General features: G+C 33.4%; 1 protein-coding gene across 1 annotated transcript; it reads left to right on the top strand.

The window, feature by feature from the left end:
* The first annotated feature begins 430 nt into the window (after window positions 1-430).
* On the top strand, window positions 431-1551 carry LOC145067826 (transcription factor MYB14-like). Its single transcript, XM_079014865.1, has 3 exons — window positions 431-649; window positions 749-878; window positions 1054-1551. The coding sequence occupies exons 1-3, from the start codon at window positions 517-519 to the stop codon at window positions 1523-1525; spliced, it is 735 nt and encodes a 244-aa protein (XP_078870991.1). The 5' UTR covers window positions 431-516; the 3' UTR covers window positions 1526-1551.
* The last annotated feature ends 16830 nt before the right edge of the window (window positions 1552-18381 follow it).

The raw sequence follows: 18381 nt of genomic DNA, 5'->3' as shown, positions 1-18381 counted from the left end.
AGTCACAAGTGCTAGTAGGTAGTTTCAAACACATAGTGCAATGCAATCATGCCACCGGCGTAGCCGCTATGCACGGATGTGTTCACACTTGGTTTTGACCTTCCGATACAAAATACCAAAAATACAAATGATAATTAATAAGTGAAAATAAACAATCCTTTATCCCCACGTGTTATTTGTTCATTTTGAATATATGTTCTGGTGTTTTTTATTAATATAACGAGGCACTGGAAAAATCGAACACACAATTTAAGTAGTTGACACAGGTTTCTTTAATATAAGGAAAAAGAAAAATTAGATCAATGTTTAGTCATTTCCAAAATATCACTTTTAAATTGAACATGTCTTTATAATCTGTCCTTTTTTGATCCGTACCCTTATATAAACCATTCACGCTTCCCCCCTTTGATCTATCACACAGACACACACACCATCTTCTTTGTTATTCCTGCATACAGACAATTCTAAGAAAACACTCAAAAATCTCATCGAGTATAATATATTTCAAGTGTATAAATGGTTAGATCCCCGTGTTGCGAGAGGATGGGGTTGAAGAAAGGCCCATGGACACACGAAGAAGATCAGATCCTCATCGACTACATTAAAAAGTATGGTCATGACAACTGGCGCGCTCTCCCTAAACTAGCTGGTTGGTTTCCGTTTCGAACTCCATATGTTCTTTAATCAAATGTTAAGATCGCGATCGTGATTTCACAAATTAATCGTATCTTTTATGTTCTTTTTATAGGTTTGTTAAGATGCGGGAAAAGTTGCAGGCTTAGATGGACTAATTATCTCAATCCAGATATTAAAAGGGGTAACTTTACTAGAGAAGAAGAACAAACCATCATACAATTGCATGCAGCCATAGGAAATAGGTTTGTTCTATATCAAGAGTACTTAATATATTTAAACTTTCTGTTAACATGCTACTACGTACGGATAATCCATATTGTATATTACAAACATGTAATTAAATCTGTATGGCGTTGGATTTCAAGATATAACCGATCGATTTTTGGAAATAATATGAGTTTTTAATCGGAATTACAGATGGTCAGCAATTGCAGCACAATTACCGGGACGTACGGATAACGAAATTAAAAATGTTTGGCACACTCACTTAAGGAAGAGAGTTCATGAGGCTGAGAACCAATGTCAAGCCTCAAATTTTCAGCAACAAAAGATCAAATTAGAAGAGTACATTGAGTTATCACCGACGTCCTCCTCTATAAAATCATCAGATATTAATTCTGATCATGCTCATGATCAGACTAGTGACAGTCAACTCAATTCTCCTTACTGTGAGATTTCTTCAGTTATCACCACGGATAAAGGTGACATGCAAGTTTTGGGACGTTTACAAGAAATGGATAATGACTTCTGGTCAGAGATTTTCTCAGGTGAAAACTCCGGGGAGTTAACGGTTATGGAAGCAAGTTACAAATACACGTCAAGCATGAATGATGACATGCAGTTTTGGTTCAATGTATTTACGAGAGGGGAGGAGTTATTAGAATTCTAAACGGGGTAACGGTTTTCTAATCACTATATTCGGTTTTTTCGTTACTAAAAACCATTGTTTTTAAGCACAAAATCGTTGGTTTTTGTTAATAAGATCAAAGAGAACAGAATGTATCACTAACGTGAAAGAGCGACTTCAGATCAAAATCTTGGATTAAAAAATTGTTGTGTTTTTACCTTTTTTTTAGATGATACGATTGACTCGAAGAGTATTAATTAGAAGGTGACAAGTTTGACGAATTCAAAGTCATTGTTGATAGACTAAATGCAAAAATAGGACAAGTGGAGAAAACTTTTTAACAAAAAGTAATTTATATACAAATTGGCTTCTTAATTTTCTTTTATAAATAATCATGTTGTTTAACCATACCGTGGCTACTTTTGAATTATTATTGGGGGTGGGATACCACCTATACACAAAAACACACACACACACATATATATATATATATATATATATATATATATATATAGAGAGAGAGAGAGAGAGAGAGAGAGAGTTAGGTTCAAATGTTTTCACTATCTATTGTGTGCCCGTATGATTGATTCTGGACCAATCATTTTAGTTATTTTAAGAAAGTAATTAATGAATATTAAATGTTGAAGATGTAATTAATACCTATTATATTTTCAACATGTAATATGCATTAATTACTTTCTTAAAATAACTAAAATGATTGGTCCAGAATCAGTCATACGGGCACACAATAGATAGTGAAAACAAAATAACCTAACCCTATATATATATATATATATATATATATATATATATATATATATATATATATATATATATACTAGCCGTCTACCCGCGCAAAGCGGCGGGCGGCAGATAATTTGATCTCTTTAGAGTTAAAACCATTTTGCGTTCACTTCGAGAAATGAATATCAAATGATATCTATTTTTCAAGAGCATTACCATACCATATTAAAGGGGTGTTTGGCTAAGCTTTTTTAAAACAACTTATTAGGTTCCACATCACTATAAATTAAAAAAGTGTTTGGATTAAAAGAACTTATTCCGGTGGGGAACCACTAATACGTCATTTTTTTATAAGTTACCCTACACTAACTTATTAACTTATAAGCTAATAAACTAATAAGCAATAAGCTTTTTTTGCCAAACACCCCTTAAATGGTTATTACTTCCATTTATACATACACAACCACTTGTAGTGTTTATCGTCCTTTTTTTTTTCCTTAATTCCTTTATTAATTTAATGTCATACTAAGTAAAATACTAAAATATATAAATAATAGTTTATAAAAATAAACCTTTAAAATATCAGGTGTTGTGATTCAAAAGTCGATAAATAGGCCTTTAAGAAGGCCAAAATACTCAGGTGTCAACTTGTTCATTGTGATTTTAAACTAAGTTTGGTCATAAATTAAAACATTTTCAACGATAGTATGTAATTCAAGGAATCATATTGATTTAGGTTCTCGAAACCTTAAAATATTGAACAAAATCTATATAGAACCTTAATATAAGGACAATAATCACTGTAATCAGGAAGTCCATGTGATGAAACTTGATATTATAAGGACCAATGATGAAAAAGGTTTCATTTTTAGACTAAACAAGATGAAAAATATACAAACTATCTTAATCATGTCAAATCTTGTGTTTAACCGTTCTTTATTGCAAAAGTAAGATGCCAAAATATACAAACTAATAATAATACAATGCTCTAATTGGCCCTTTTGGTTGAGTTCTTTGAACCTGCAAAGCCAACACATTAAAGAAACATAGTAAAACCTTTTTAGGAACAAATCTGATATAATAAAGCCTTCACCCAATATATTTATAAGATAAAAATACAAAAGGTTAAAAATGATAAAATCAATTACAAGTAAGGATTAAAATAAAAACCTGTTAAGAAAGAGTCATCTGCAGGAGAGATATTTGAATCAACATGTATTTTCTGATGGTTTCAAATTTTGAATTATCCGAAATTCAGGGAAGGAGATATAATTTGTTGAGAAATATAAGGATTCAAAACATAGGTTAAATTTTAATATTATTTTATTGATGACTACTTGTACTTTTAGCTTAATGATTTGAACGTCTTAAAAAAATATATTATTATATTCAATCTATTTTTAGAAATAGTGAGATTTCTTTTATAAGATAGTAAAGATATATATATATATATATATATATATATATATATATATAACAATTTTTAATTTGAGAACAATTTCAGACCACTAAGTATTAGAAATTTAAAAGGCTTTATTTCATATTTAATAAAAAATAATTATATTCTATTTTTTATTATTGTAAAACCTGTCACACACTCGTACACACACTCTCTCATCTTAAGTTAGATCTGGACCACTATGATGACCACCGGACCACTGCCAAAACCACCATGACACCGCCATAAACCACCGTTACTCCACCATAAACCACTGTTACTCCGACGGAAAGCACCGTAACACCGTCGGAAACTATCGTAACCCGTTAGAACTACCGAATCGATGCTTCTTCACTCTCTCCAGATCAACTTGTTGCCATCTAGCTCCGCCTCCCATTGTCGGAAACCTCCTCATTTGCCTCTTCACTTATCGTCATCTCCCTCCACCTCTCTTTGTTTGAGAGAAGAGTAAAAGAAACGAAGGAGCGAACGAGGAAAGGTTCAATGAAGATCATGGACTCTCCAATCAGGTTGCATTCTTCGTTCCCTAATCGATGGAAATCCGACCTTGACGGTTCAAGTATAGGCGATCTTTGAACCCTCACGGTTGTTCTTCTCGTTAACCTTTACTTAGCGATGGATATCACCACATGTAATTGTATTATTCACACATCCATTACAGGTTTCATTGTGGCAACGATTGTTTAGGAATAATCATCGATGATATCCCGATCTTACCTAATACTATATGCATATTCTCTTACTCTAATCTCCATTTTCACATACTCTAATCCTAACTCTGACCTCCGATAATTTTGCAGGGCGATCTCTTACCTTGCAGACGGCGGTTTGATCTGGATTTGCTTGATTAGGATCATGGTGGTTTCCTTGATTCCTCGACTTGTTCTGAAAAAATTGTTGCAGTGGTTATAACCAATGGATGTCCGGATCGTCGGGAGGCGGAGAAGTTTGGGCACAAAATAGAGTTAAAAAGTAGGAGAAACAGAAATGAAATCAACATCAATTGAAGGAATGGCGATGGAAGGGGTGAATGGATTAAAAAATGGGTGTTGCTAATAAGACACCCTTTAGACATCCTATTGATACTTTTATAAAAAGTCAACCAATAATTAACTGTTTATAATCAACTTTTGTAGGTGTAAATTGTAAAAAGTCGAAAATAGTGTATTGTATTGTTTCGCATTTTATGTTACTTTACTAAGTCATTTTTTATGCGAAGAGAAAATGTCTAGACTTAGTATACTTTTTGTATGTTCCCTATAAATAGGGACTGAGGTTAGAAGTAGAGAGGTACACAAAGCGAAACACAAATCTCTTTTCTGCCCATTCTGTAATCAATCTTAATCAATATGAGATCTGATTAATATTTACTCATTGTGTTCTTAATCTTCAATCATTCAAATCTATCTTTACTTTTCTCAAATCTCGATAACAATTTTCTTCAATTGGTATCAGAGCCAGGTTTCAAACTGCTTAGATCTGATTTTCGTATAAGAATCATTTGCTTTTTGAGTTGCAAAAATTACTCAAAATTTTCCGCGCATTTTTGGTTTTGAAAATCACTTTTGATCTTCAGATTTGAATTGATTCTGTATTTGAATTATTAAGTCGAGTAATCGATTAGTGATTTGTCATCAATTCACTTGATCAAATTCTGAAATTCATCAAGTTTTCAAGTTTTCGGATATTTTCTGTGTTCATCAATGGCGAACTTCAACATGAATACAATGACTTCTTTCTCTCACTTGCTTGGTTCCTCAACCAAAATTCCGATGTTAATTCCAGAATACTATGATCAGTGGGCTGATAGCATGGAAGATTACTTAAATGGAATTGATGAAGAACTTTGGAATTGTATCGATGGAACAGTACAAGCTCCTGCTAATGTTCAACCAATTGGACCATCCACTGCATCTACTGATGTTGAAGAACAACGAAAACGACTGAAAAATAATGAAAAGAGGTGCATGAGGGAACTAAGAGGTGCTCTACTTCCTGTGGTTTACAATTACATTCGTAGTTGTAAAACAGCCAAGGATATCTGGAATACTCTAAAAGAAAAGTATCAAGGTAGCGAAAAGACGAAGATCAACTCTGTGAAGCAATGTCTAATTGAACTGAAGGAATTCAGACAAAAGGATACAGAAACTCTCGAAAATTACTATGATCGTCTGAATGAGCTTATGTTTCGCTGCAATAGGTATAGTATCACTAGATCTCTCATGGAATTCAATTTAACTTTCATTATGGGTCTTCGCAAGGAATGGCGAAGTGTGAGCATGATGATTAAGAATCAACAAAGTTTTGATATAACTACATTGAATGATCTCTACAATCAACTGAAAAAACATGAATGTGAGGTCTCAGAAATGTATGAAGAATCAAAACAAGTTATTGGTGGTCCTTTGGCTCTTGTTTCAAAGGTATCAGAAACTGATGAAAAAGATGGTTCAGATGAAGAAAGATTTTTGATGAACTCCGATGATGAAGCTGTAGCATTCTATTCAAACAACAGAGTTAAGAAGTTTTTCAAAAAGCCTTTTAATCCAAAAGGAAAGAATAGTGATGTGAAGAATGCTGTCACAAGAACTGGAGGGGAGGAGAGGAAGAAAATGGAGAAAATAGATGAAAAACAGAAAACTGCGAAAGAAGAAAGAAAAAGTTAAAGATGAAGCATACTACTCCGAAAAGATTGAAGAATTACGTGCTAAGACCAAAGGAGTGTCTTTAGTTGCTAAGGGAGAATCTGCTGATGAAGAAAGTGGAACTTATCAGATCTGGTCTTCAGGATCTGATGACGAGGAAATGAGGCATCCCACACATGGGGCAATGTTCGCAAGTTTTGAGGATTGCGAAGAGAACATTTCAGGGCGATGTTTTGTATCTAAATCCACTGACAAGTCACCCATGACAACCAAGGTACGTGCAATTCTTGAATCTTTTAATATTCCTTTATCTGCTTATGAAGCTGAAATTGTTTCATTTGATGATACTGTGGCTTATTTTGATTCTGTTATTGTGTCTGCTAGTAATGAAGCTAAGAAATTAAATTTGCAACTTAGTGAGACACGAAGAGATTTAGAAATAAAGAAGAGCAGAGTTGAAAAACTGGAAATGCAAGTCAAAAATATAGATTGTGATAGGAATAATCTTACAAATGATGTTAGGTTTTTGCTAGCACAAAGAAACATATATTGTAATTCAGCAAAAAGATTGTATGCAAAATTAACTGCTTTACATCATTCTTCTGACATTAGTAAAGAACAACATAGGAAACTTTTACCTTTTCTTGAGTATGAACGTGAAAAAGTTGATGTTGTTTCTTATGATTGTGAAAGTACAATTGCTCAATTTGACAAAATACCTGATGATAGATATTCATATGGTATTGTCAAAATTGATGAATTTCTGAATGCTGATGAATTTGGTTAACATTGTCAATGAAAGTTTGACAAAGAGTGAACAAGTAAAAATCATAAAGAAAACCGAAAATTCAATTCTTACCTCACAATTCAATTATGCTGATATTGATGAAAATTCAGATAATGTGAGTGAAATCAGTGAGATAGAAGAGGAAGAAGAAGTTGATTGTTCTCAATTGTCAATCATTAATATCACATCTAAGATCAAAGGTAAAGAAATAATAGTTGATTCAATAGTAGAGGATGAAGTTGATAAATCTTCAACTTTGCAACATTGTAAGTTTGATAATGTGGAAGTTGAAAGCTGGAAATTTGATGACACTGATGAAAACAAAGAAGAAAAGAAAGTTTCAACTGAAACACCTCAAAGAATTGTGGTTGATCAAGTGTTTGAAAATACAAAAGAATTTGACAAAATTTTAAATAACAAAGACGCACATTATTTGGAAACCAACACAGTGGTATATCCAAATTTTGTATGTACTGATAAAACCATTTTTCCAAATCAAGTTTTTGTGACTACTGGAAATGCTGAGAAAGTTCATCCTAAATTCAACAAAATGATTGAAAAAGATAATCAAAAGTCCACGACAGAAGGTTTTTTCGCAAACCAAAACACAGAAGAAAACAATTTAACTCAAAATCCTTATGTGTTTCAAAAACAAAAATCATTACAAAAATGGGTGGTTAAAGGTGAAAAATCAAACAAAATTTTTGAAAAAGTTGAAAACTCAAAGGTTGAAGTGAAACTAAATTCACATGAATTCAAATTGATGGTTGGAAATTATTCAACAGAAAATAATGTTTCAAAAAGAAAAGAAAGAAAAGCAATATTTTGGCAAATTAATAACAAATCAAGAGATGAAAAAGAGCAAATTTTGAAAAGATCACAATCTCAAAACAAAAATACACAAATAAATTCAAGTTTTCATCAACCAATAAACTCTGTTGACAAGGTTCCATATATTCGCAAGTATGACAACAATCGAAAAATTGAGAATTCGCAAATAATCAAAAGTTTCAAATTGTTGGCAAATTCACGAATAATTCATCAAGTTTGAAAAATTCAACTCAAGCCAAAGAGGAATTTTCACCAAAACAACCAAATTTTCCAAATCCTTCAATCTCAAAACCAACCAAAGTTTCATATACAAAAGGAAAATCTGATGTAAGTATGATCAATCATTGGTTTGAAGGGAAAGGAAAGAAATATCAAAGTGGGAAGTTTTCAGAAGAACAAATCAAGAGTGCATTTGATAAGTTCACAAATAATTCTTCAAATGCTAGTGCATCATCTCATAATTCGCAAGTTCCGGTTCAAAATTGGAAACCAGTTATCAAAATTGCGAATGTTGTGAAGGATAAGATTACAATCAATGGAAATCCAAAATTATTGAATGACTATATCTCAATATCTAGAACTGATGATGTTGATATAATGGATTCTGTTACAAACAAAGTGAAAACACGGTTTTTAAATTCCAAAAATTTGTTTCATTCTACTAATGATGGACCCAATAAGTCTTGGGTTCCTAAATTCTTTCAATAAATGCAGGTGATATGTGACGAGCAATATGATATGAAATGGTATATTGATAGTGGTTGCTCTCGTCATATGACTGGAAGAAAGGAAAATTTGCGAGATTACAGAAGCTTGGAAAATGCTGGAGTAGTCAAATTTGGAAATAATCACAAGTGTCAAGTGAAAGGGTATGGGAAAGTCACAAATGGAAACTTCACAGTAAACAGAGTTGCTTATGTTGAAGGACTTCAACATAATTTGATAAGTGTATCACAACTTGTTGTGGGTACTAGAAATCAAGTTGTATTTAATGAAGAAGGAAGTATCATTTCAAATGCAAAGACGAATGAAATACTCCTCAAATCCAAAAGATATGGTGATATGTTTACACTGGACATCAAACCAATTGTGGGAAAACCAGCTGTGTGTTTACTATCAAAAGCATCTAATGATCTCAGTTGGATTTGGCATAGAAGATTGTCACATTTGAACTTTCGAAATATAAATAAACTTGTAACTGAAGATTTAGTTCGAGGGTTACCAGTACTAAAATATGACAATGATTCTTTGTGTGCAGCTTGCGAACAAGGAAAACAACATCGAAAAGGTCATCCGATTGTGATAGATTCAAAAATAGTAAATCCATTGGAACTTCTTCACATTGATTTATGTGGACCATCAACTGTTGCAACAATAAATAAAAAGCGGTATATTTTAGTTGTTGTAGATGATTTCTCTAGATTCACGTGGGTGTTTTTTCTCAGGTTGAAATCTGAAGTTGCTCAGACGATGATTGATTTTATCAAAAAGATTGAAATTAGTCTGAAGAAAAATGTACGAAAAATTAAAAGTGATAATGGTTCTGAGTTTAAAAATCAAACTCTTGATATTTTTCTCACAAGCAAAGGCATTTCGCATAATTTCTCATCACCATATACTCCACAGCAAAATGGTGTAGTTGAAAGAAGAAATCGATCTCTATGCGAAGCAGCCAGAACCATGTTAACATATGTGAATCTACCTCAATATCTTTGGGTAGAAGCAGTGTCCACAACATGTTTTACTCAGAATCGATCATACATTCATCGAAGATTCAATGTTACTCCATATGAAATAATCAATAATCGGAAACCTAATGTAAAATTCTTTCATGTTTTTGGTTGCAGGTGCTTTATCATGAATCTCAAAGATAATTTGTCCAAGTTCCAAGCTAAAGCTGATGAAGGCATATTCTTAGGATATTCACAGAATTCAGTTGCATACAGAGTGCTTAATAAACGAACAAGAAAAATTGAAGAAACTTTCAATTTAACATTTGATGATTACTATCTTAAACAAATTGATAGTAAATTTGAAAATAAATCAATACTTGTGGATTCAAATACTCAAATTGATAATTCTGAAATCAATGATTTTGATTATGACTTAATTTTCGAAATTCCTGACAGGGCAATTGACGCAGAAAATAATGCTCCTGATAATCAAACATCATAATCCTCAAAACATACTGATGAATCAACGATAACTACAACATCGATAACTTGTGAAAGCACACCTGATGTTCGTATGGAGGAGGAACACACGAGTATTCATGAAGATTATCAGCCAACTTTCAAGGGGGAGAAAGAAATTATAAATCATCAAGTTGAGGGGGAGCATTTGCAGAATCAACAGGAACATCATTTTGAGGGGGAGTATCAAGATGCAGATCATGTTGAGGGGGAGCATGATGAAATAGAGACAATTAATCTTGATAAAAATGAAGAGTTTCATGAATTTAATGATAACTATCTGTTGCAGGATCTGAAAATGAAGATATGTATGAAGATGCACCATTAGAATTTGATCCTAATTTTCCACCACTTGAGAAATGGACAAGAAATCATCCAAAAGAACAGGTAATTGGTAATCCACAAGAAGGTGTGTTGACTAGAGCTCAACTTCGTGCGAAAAATGAGGTACTGAATGCAAACCAAGAACTATGTATGTTTAATGTCTTTATTTCGAAAATAGAGCCAAAAACAGTAAAGGATGCTATGGAACACTCAGATTGGGTTGTTGCTATGCAATCTGAATTGGCTGAATTTGAACGAAACAAGGTTTGGAGATTAGTTTCTAAACCTTCTGATGTTTCAATTGTTGGATTAAAATGGATTTTTAAAAATAAAACCGACAAAGATGGCAATATTATTCGAAATAAAGCAAGACTAGTGGTTAAAGGTTATTCGCAACAAGAAGGCATCGACTATGAAGAAACATTTGCACCTGTTGCAAGACTTGAAGCAGTTCGCATATTTTTAGCCTATGCAGCTCACAAAGACTTTGATGTTTATCAAATGGATGTTAAATGTGCATTTTTAAATGGAAAACTAGAAGAAACAGTGTATGTTGAACAACCACCAGGATTTGTAAACAATGAACATCCTAATCATGTTTATATCCTTGACAAAGCTGTATATGGGTTAAAACAAGCACCAAGAGCCTGGTACGCAACACTTACAAATTTCTTGAAACAATCTAAATTTAAACAAGGATCAGTCGACCCCACATTATTTCGCAAGAAAGTTGGGTGTCATCTAATGCTTGTTCAAATTTATGTTGATGATATTATCTTTGGTTCAACTGATCCAGCATTGTCAATTGAATTTGAAAATTTAATGAAAAGTCAGTTTGAAATGAGCATGATGGGAAAAATTAATAATTTTCTTGGTTTAAACATAAGACAGAACAGGGAAGGAATCTTAATCAATCAAGAAAAATATACGAAGAACTTGCTTGAAAAGTTTGGAATGCTTAATAGCACAAAACTCAGAGTACCTATGGCAGTAGGAACAAAACTAACTCCTTCGTTAGATGCTCCTGCTGTTGATCTAACACTATATCGTAGCATGATAGGGTCTTTATTGTACTTAACTGCAAGTAGACCTGATATTATGTTTTCGGTTTGTTGTTGTGCTAGATATCAAGCTAATCCAAGAGAACCTCATTTGACTGCAGTGAAAAATATTTTTCGCTATCTAAAGGGAACCGTTTCTTTAGGACTTTGGTATCCTGCGAAAACAGGATTTTTCATTCAAGCTTTTTCAGATTCCGATCTAGGAGGATGTACTTTGGATAGAAAAAGTACGACTGGTGGATGTCAACTATTGGATGGAAAGTTGGTGAGCTGGCAATCAAAGAAACAGACTTGTGTGGCTATATCAACCGCTGAGGCAGAATACATATCTGCGGCTGCTTGCACTTCGCAAATTATTTGGATTCAAAATCAACTTCGTGATTATGCAATAAACATGAAAAAGATTCCTTTGTATTGTGATTCCCAAAGTGCAATTCGCATTTGTCATAATCCAGTACAACATTCAAAGACAAAACACATTGCTCTTCGATATCATTTTATCAAAGAACATGTGGAAGATGGGAATATTGAAATTCATTTTGTTAAAACAACTGAACAACTTGCTGATATTTTTACAAAACCTCTTGATGAAAAATCATTTGTTAGAATTTTAGCAGGTTTGGGGATGATTAATGCGAATTCAATTTCAACAACACAAGACTAAAAGTTTTGTTCAGCAGATAAGAGTCAACATTATTCAGAGGTTATTGTTAATTCAGAGGCTTCGCATGGCTTCGCATCCACATCTTTTCGCATCTGAGCTCATAACAACTAAGGTAAGGTTTACGAATAATTTTTTTTACTTTTGTAAAATCAAAACTCCAAAAAGATTTTATTTTTTTTTATGTTTTTAATTTTGAAAAATTAAAAATCCAAAAAGATTTTTTTTTTGTTCTTTAATTTTGAAAAATTCAAAAATCACAAAAATATTTTTGTTTTCTTTGTTCTTTAAACTCTGTGTGCTGAGAATTTAATACAGGGCTAAAATGCGAAGAGGTCATACTTATTTGTTTCTATGGGAAGGTATTAAATTTCTTTTAAAAACTAGTTAGGATGTCCCTAGAAGCATGCTGCTGTATGTAGACCAAAAGCCTCAACACGACTCTATGTGTGAAAAGAAAGCCTTAATGAAATTATCACATGAAAATTTCTTCCCAAAAAGGCTTATATTCGCATAAGTCAAACAGAGCTACCTTACTCTTCTCAAATGAGTTAAGAGTTTTCTGTTTTGTTCATTATAACAGAGGTACATTTCGATTCTTATCCAATCTTTTTAAACCAAACAATTCTTACACTCCAAATTTTTGAAGAGATTTGTCCTTGAGGTCTTTGATCAAACCAATCAAAACCTAGACAAATCACAAGTCTGTGTTTAAGATCTAACATCATGAGTCCGTGATGGAAGTGAAACCCAAAAATCATAAACCTTAAGGAATTGACGGGGAACTTTGTTCCAGATTTTTACGAAACCTGTGTTTCAGTATCAAAAATTTCGAAACTTCAAATCATATTCAATTCGCATGTGTGGTCTTGATCAAATATTCACAACCAAGAATGTTTGTTACCCAACAAGATCCAGAACAAATTTTCTTTTGAATATGATTTCAGTGTAAGTTTTATTCGCAAATCCTAGTCATGATAAATATTTTTACAAGCCAACTTGTCACTGACTACACTGGTCAAACAAGTAATTTCATTTACAATTTCTCACCTTATGTTAAGGCTAATATGTAATGAAATTTCAAACCAATCCAAAATGTCTTTTAAAAGAGGCCCTTCGATACTTCTCTACAAGTATTCGATTGTAATTCATGGGAAACTACACAAGCTGTTGATTATCTATCTTGATGATTAACAAAGCAACCTTTGCCTGGGGGTTTACTGCATTCATGTCAAATTAAATTTTTGACATCACAACATTCCAAATTTTCTTGTTTCTTATCTTATTCTGTTGACACAATGCACACACGAAATCCTTGAGGTTCTGAGTAAAACCAACTCAGACTAATGATTTCGCAAATCTGGCATATGACTTCACTTTAAATCCCAAAAGTGAACGAGCCTTGCTTCCATGCGAAGGGTTTTAACGGTTCAGATTCTATAACGGAAACTTGACAGGCTGTATACTCAAAATGGTTGGTATTCTATCCGGTTTTCAAGGAGATGTGACAGTTACTTTTTGAAACATAGTTATCTTTTGCAGTCATGATCCGAGTTTCAAGGTGCCACATCGGATAACATTAAATGTATCCCGCTTTAATTTCAAATCAATTTTGAGTAACCTATAAAAGGGGGATCAAGAACACTATGTACGATTACGCAAACAAGAACTCTCACAAAACTTCAAAGTTTAAACCTTGATCAAAACTTCAACTTTCTCAAAACCCTAACAATGGCAGCCACTCATTCCAACACTGATGAGGTTCTTTCTCAATCCCTGATGAAGATTCAAAGCACAAATTACCAAGTTGATCCAAACGTTTCTGCTTATCCTGAAGAATTGAAGATGCTTGTCGTTGCTCTGAAACAATCACCTCTGTCAACTGCTATGTTTAGTTCATTCTCTGTTCCAATGGTATGGCTATCTCGTGCAGCTTCAACGGCATCATACAATCACACGGCGGATGTGATTACTTTCAATTTAACCAACAACAAACGGGTTAAACTATCCAAGAAACTGTTTGTTGAAATCTTGCAGATTCCAAACAACCCTCCGTTTGTCAAACTTGTCAACTCGCAGATCATTCACATGTTCAATGAGATGGGGCATCAACCGGAGCTTGAGAAAATCAGTGACTTCAGAAAGTCTGGGTTGCCGTGTATCTGGAATTTCCTATTTGGCATTTTTCTAAGATGTCTTACAGGAAGATCAGTCGGACTGGATAGAGGAAGAATGGAAGTATATGCTATGGTAATGGGCATCTACTATGACATCAGTGTTGATTATGCAACTCAGTTGTGGAAGGAATTTGTTAAAAGTCTTGAAAATACAAATTCGGAGAAAGGGATTTCATGTGCAACATACTGGAGCTTAATTCTGGAAAAAGTTTATGAGAAAGAAGCAATTCCAGTGATGACAGATGTTGAAGTTGCTGAATTTTCCTTCTATCAATTTCCAAAGACTGTAGAAGATGATGAGGCAATTTTTTCTCATGTGGCTCGTATTCCAGATGCGATGCTTCGCAAAGTTTCTCCAACTCACAAAGTTTTGGTAAGATATTTGTGAAATATTGATTCATCAGATCAGACTGGAGTATTACCAGATGTTGCTACTCCATCAAAGAAAAAGAAGGTTAGCAAGAAAAATGCGAAGGGTTCATCCTCACCAAAAGTACAAGATGAAGCTATTCCAACTGAAGAAACTTCATCAAAGTCGAAGAAAGAACTCATACCTTCTAAGTCTGGGGTATTGAAGAAAATTCGCAAAGCTGAAGTGAGTAGTAAAGGCGTTACTATTCGTAGTATTCCCGCACCGGTGTCTCCAGGCAAGAAAAGACAACGAGCTGAAGATGTTGCCAAAAATATGCAACGTACGCTTGTCAAAAGGAGGAAGATGGTGATTCGCAATGAATCATCTGATGAAGAAATTGTTCCGGAAACTCCACCCGTCACATCTATGGTAAATGTTTCTTTACCACTTATTCACACTTCGCAAATTTCTACCACTCTACCACAAACCAAACCACTCGAAATAGTTCTCACCAAATCAATTTCTGAGGAGGTACCTATTTCTGATACAGTTGTCAACGTATCTGATATGGGGGCACTTATCCTGAGTGTTACACCAACAATCCAAACATCTTTACCCATTTCATTACCTGTTACCACTTTATCCACCACTTCATCAATATTTGATCATGCTCTTCAAAACCCATTCACAACACTTTTTCCATCTCAATCACCCGAAAATCCTCAACCTTCGCAACAGTTGTCTGATACTGAAGTTGAAGGAGGTGCCTTTAGAGGGATACTTGATGATATTCCTTTTGATTCAGACGAAGAAGATATTCCTGATCATATGTTGATGACAGGAAAACAGTTTAAAATTCTGAATCAGAAATTGAAGACCATTATTCAAACGCAAGCTGATTCTGGTAGAATATCTTCTATATCAGGCATGGAGGTTGATGTCATGATAAAAGGGGCTGAGAAACGTATCATGGAGAAGGTTGATCAAACAAACAAAAATAATGAGCTTAGACTTAAAGCACAAGGGAGCAATTTTAATTCTGTTGTTCAAGATCTAAAAGTTGCTACAAAAGAACATCATATTCTTTTTGTACAAGATGTACAGAAAGTTCGTGAGGATGTAAACTTCAAGATTCAAGATTTGAAGTCTGAACTTGCGAAGGATCTTCAGGATATTCATACTAAACAAGCAGATGTTCAAAAGCAGATTGTGGAGATTTCTTCTAAACTCCAAAAGCTTATTGATATTCCTGTTCTTGAAGCTCATAAAGCAGAAACAACGGAGAAGTTTGATCAGCTGATAAAGTTAGTAACTAAGCTTAAAACAGCAGTTTCGCATTCTTCATCAACTCAAATCCTTACTCCTGAATTCTTGTCTCCTAAAGATTAATACTTTAGAACAAGCAATTCAAAAAGCTCTTGCTCCACTTACGAATTTCACTTCTTTACTACCGAAGAGTGCTCCACCTGTTTACACAGGGGTGCAAGGGGGAGAGAAAAGACGAAGTAAAGAAGAGGAGGCAAAAACTGTTGGAAAAGTGATATCGACTCAGCTTATAGCCACTCTTCCTATACCTACGAAACCGATTTCTTCAACTACAATTACCACAAAAACAATTTCCAAAGGTGTTGTTATTGGAGAAAATGAAGGAGGTTCAAGCTCAAAATCTCAGACAGATGTTGTAGGAAAAGGAAAAGGGATATTATATGAAAAATCAAAGGAGGAGATGAAAGCTGATGCAGAGGCTGAGTTGGAGAGAATGAGACAAGTACAAAGTATCATGAGGCAAAGGGCAAGTGATCCTCCCTCCATGAACAAAGGAGATCCTGCGAAACTTTACTCTTATGAAACAATAGAGTCGAAAGTTGTGGGAAGGGAGATGTATGAGTTCGAGAAGAAGCCGAAAAGAAGTTATGATATTGCGAACTCAGATCATTTTCAATTGGATTTCTCGATAAATGAAATGTTGTTCATCACTGCCCAATATAAGATTAGTGAGAAATTTGATAATCCTGATGATTATACTCACATGAAAATCAGATTTCATGCAGTCTTGGGGAAGAATCCAGATGATGTTTGGTCTTTAATGAAGATCAAAAAGGTGCTGACAATTAAGAAGGATACTTTGTTTGAAGACATGCTTCAAAATTTCCGTTATTTTGTTATCAGAGCAGACAACAAACAATATGACTTCACAGTAGCTGATTTTCCATTAATGAACTGCAATGATTTAATTCAAGTAGCTCTGATCTTGAAGCATATGGAAGAAAACAATCTTAAAGGCTTTGAGACAGATATGTTCAAGGTTGGCTTCGCACATGTGAAGACATTCATCGATAACTATTTCGACTGTTTGGCTCTTACAGATGAAGAATTAGCAAATGTGCTGGGTAGAGAAGTAAAAGTTCCATGGGAGGAAACTTTATCTCAATCAGCTTTGTCGAAGTATGTGGTTGGTGAAATATGCCTAAAACCATTTGGCATGGTGTTTTCTGGAAGAGATACAAAAGGAAAACCGAAGAAATTTTTGTTCAAAGTCTCGGAGATTGAAAGATATAATTCTTCGCAATATACGCACTTCATTGTACGTATGAATAACTACAAGAAGAATAATGAAGGAGACAAGAAAGATCTCAAGAAGGTGATCTCCTGGTATGGAGAAGTGCGAAGGACAATTCACTCTGCAATTCAAAAGCTTTTGAGTTGAATTGCATCGACTGTTTACAAAGGGGGAGAATGTAGGTATAAATTGTAAAAAGTCGAAAATAGTGTATTGTATTGTTTCGCATTTTATGTTATTTTACTAAGTCATTTTTTATGCGAAGAGAAAATTTCTAGACTTAGTATACTTTTTGTATGTTCCCTATAAATAGGGACTGAGGTTAGAAGTAGAGAGGTACACAAAGCGAAACACAAATCTCTTTTCTGCCCATTCTGTAATCAGTCTTAATCAATATGAGATCTGATTAATATTTACTCATTGTGTTCTTAATCTTCAATCATTTAAATCTATCTTTACTTTTCTCAAATCTCGATAACAATTCTCTTTAACTTTTCCGGAAAACAATGCAATTTCAGTCAACAAAAATATTTAAAAAGTTAACTAGGGTGTTCATATTGCAATCAAGGGTGTCTTTTTAGCCAACCCCATAAAAAATATGTTTGTGGCTTTGGGCGGTGGAAACCAGAATTGAAAGAAATTAGGTAAACATATTATTTTCTTTCTTTTCATCACACCGTATTTAAATCCATTTACCCAAATGCTTAAATTCTTTTTTTTAGCCCAAATTTTTTTAACCGAATCTATAATATATATATATATATATATATATATATATATATATATATATATATATATATATATATACACACACACTAATGTATTAAAATATATTTTTCATAAAAAATAACATTTAAGTTTTACTTAGGCTATTTATAATATAATATGAAAAACTATAAACAAGTAAAAAAAGTTATATTTTTAAGTAAAAATTTATATGTATAAATATTTGAAGTGAGGTAAATTCAAATGATAATAATTATATAATCGAGAATGTAAGAATAGATTATTCACATATGAATCTCTTAATCATATGTGAACAATAGATTTTAATCACATATGAATAGCTTAACCATATGTGAATAACAAATGTTTAATTATACAT

The sequence above is a fragment of the Lactuca serriola genome, chromosome 8 (assembly GCF_051521515.1).
Source record: "Lactuca serriola cultivar US96UC23 chromosome 8, Lser_US96UC23_V15, whole genome shotgun sequence".
Taxonomy (NCBI): domain Eukaryota; kingdom Viridiplantae; phylum Streptophyta; class Magnoliopsida; order Asterales; family Asteraceae; genus Lactuca; species Lactuca serriola.
The sequence above is the reverse complement of the archived record's forward strand: the minus strand, read 5'-3'. Positions and strand labels throughout refer to the sequence as shown.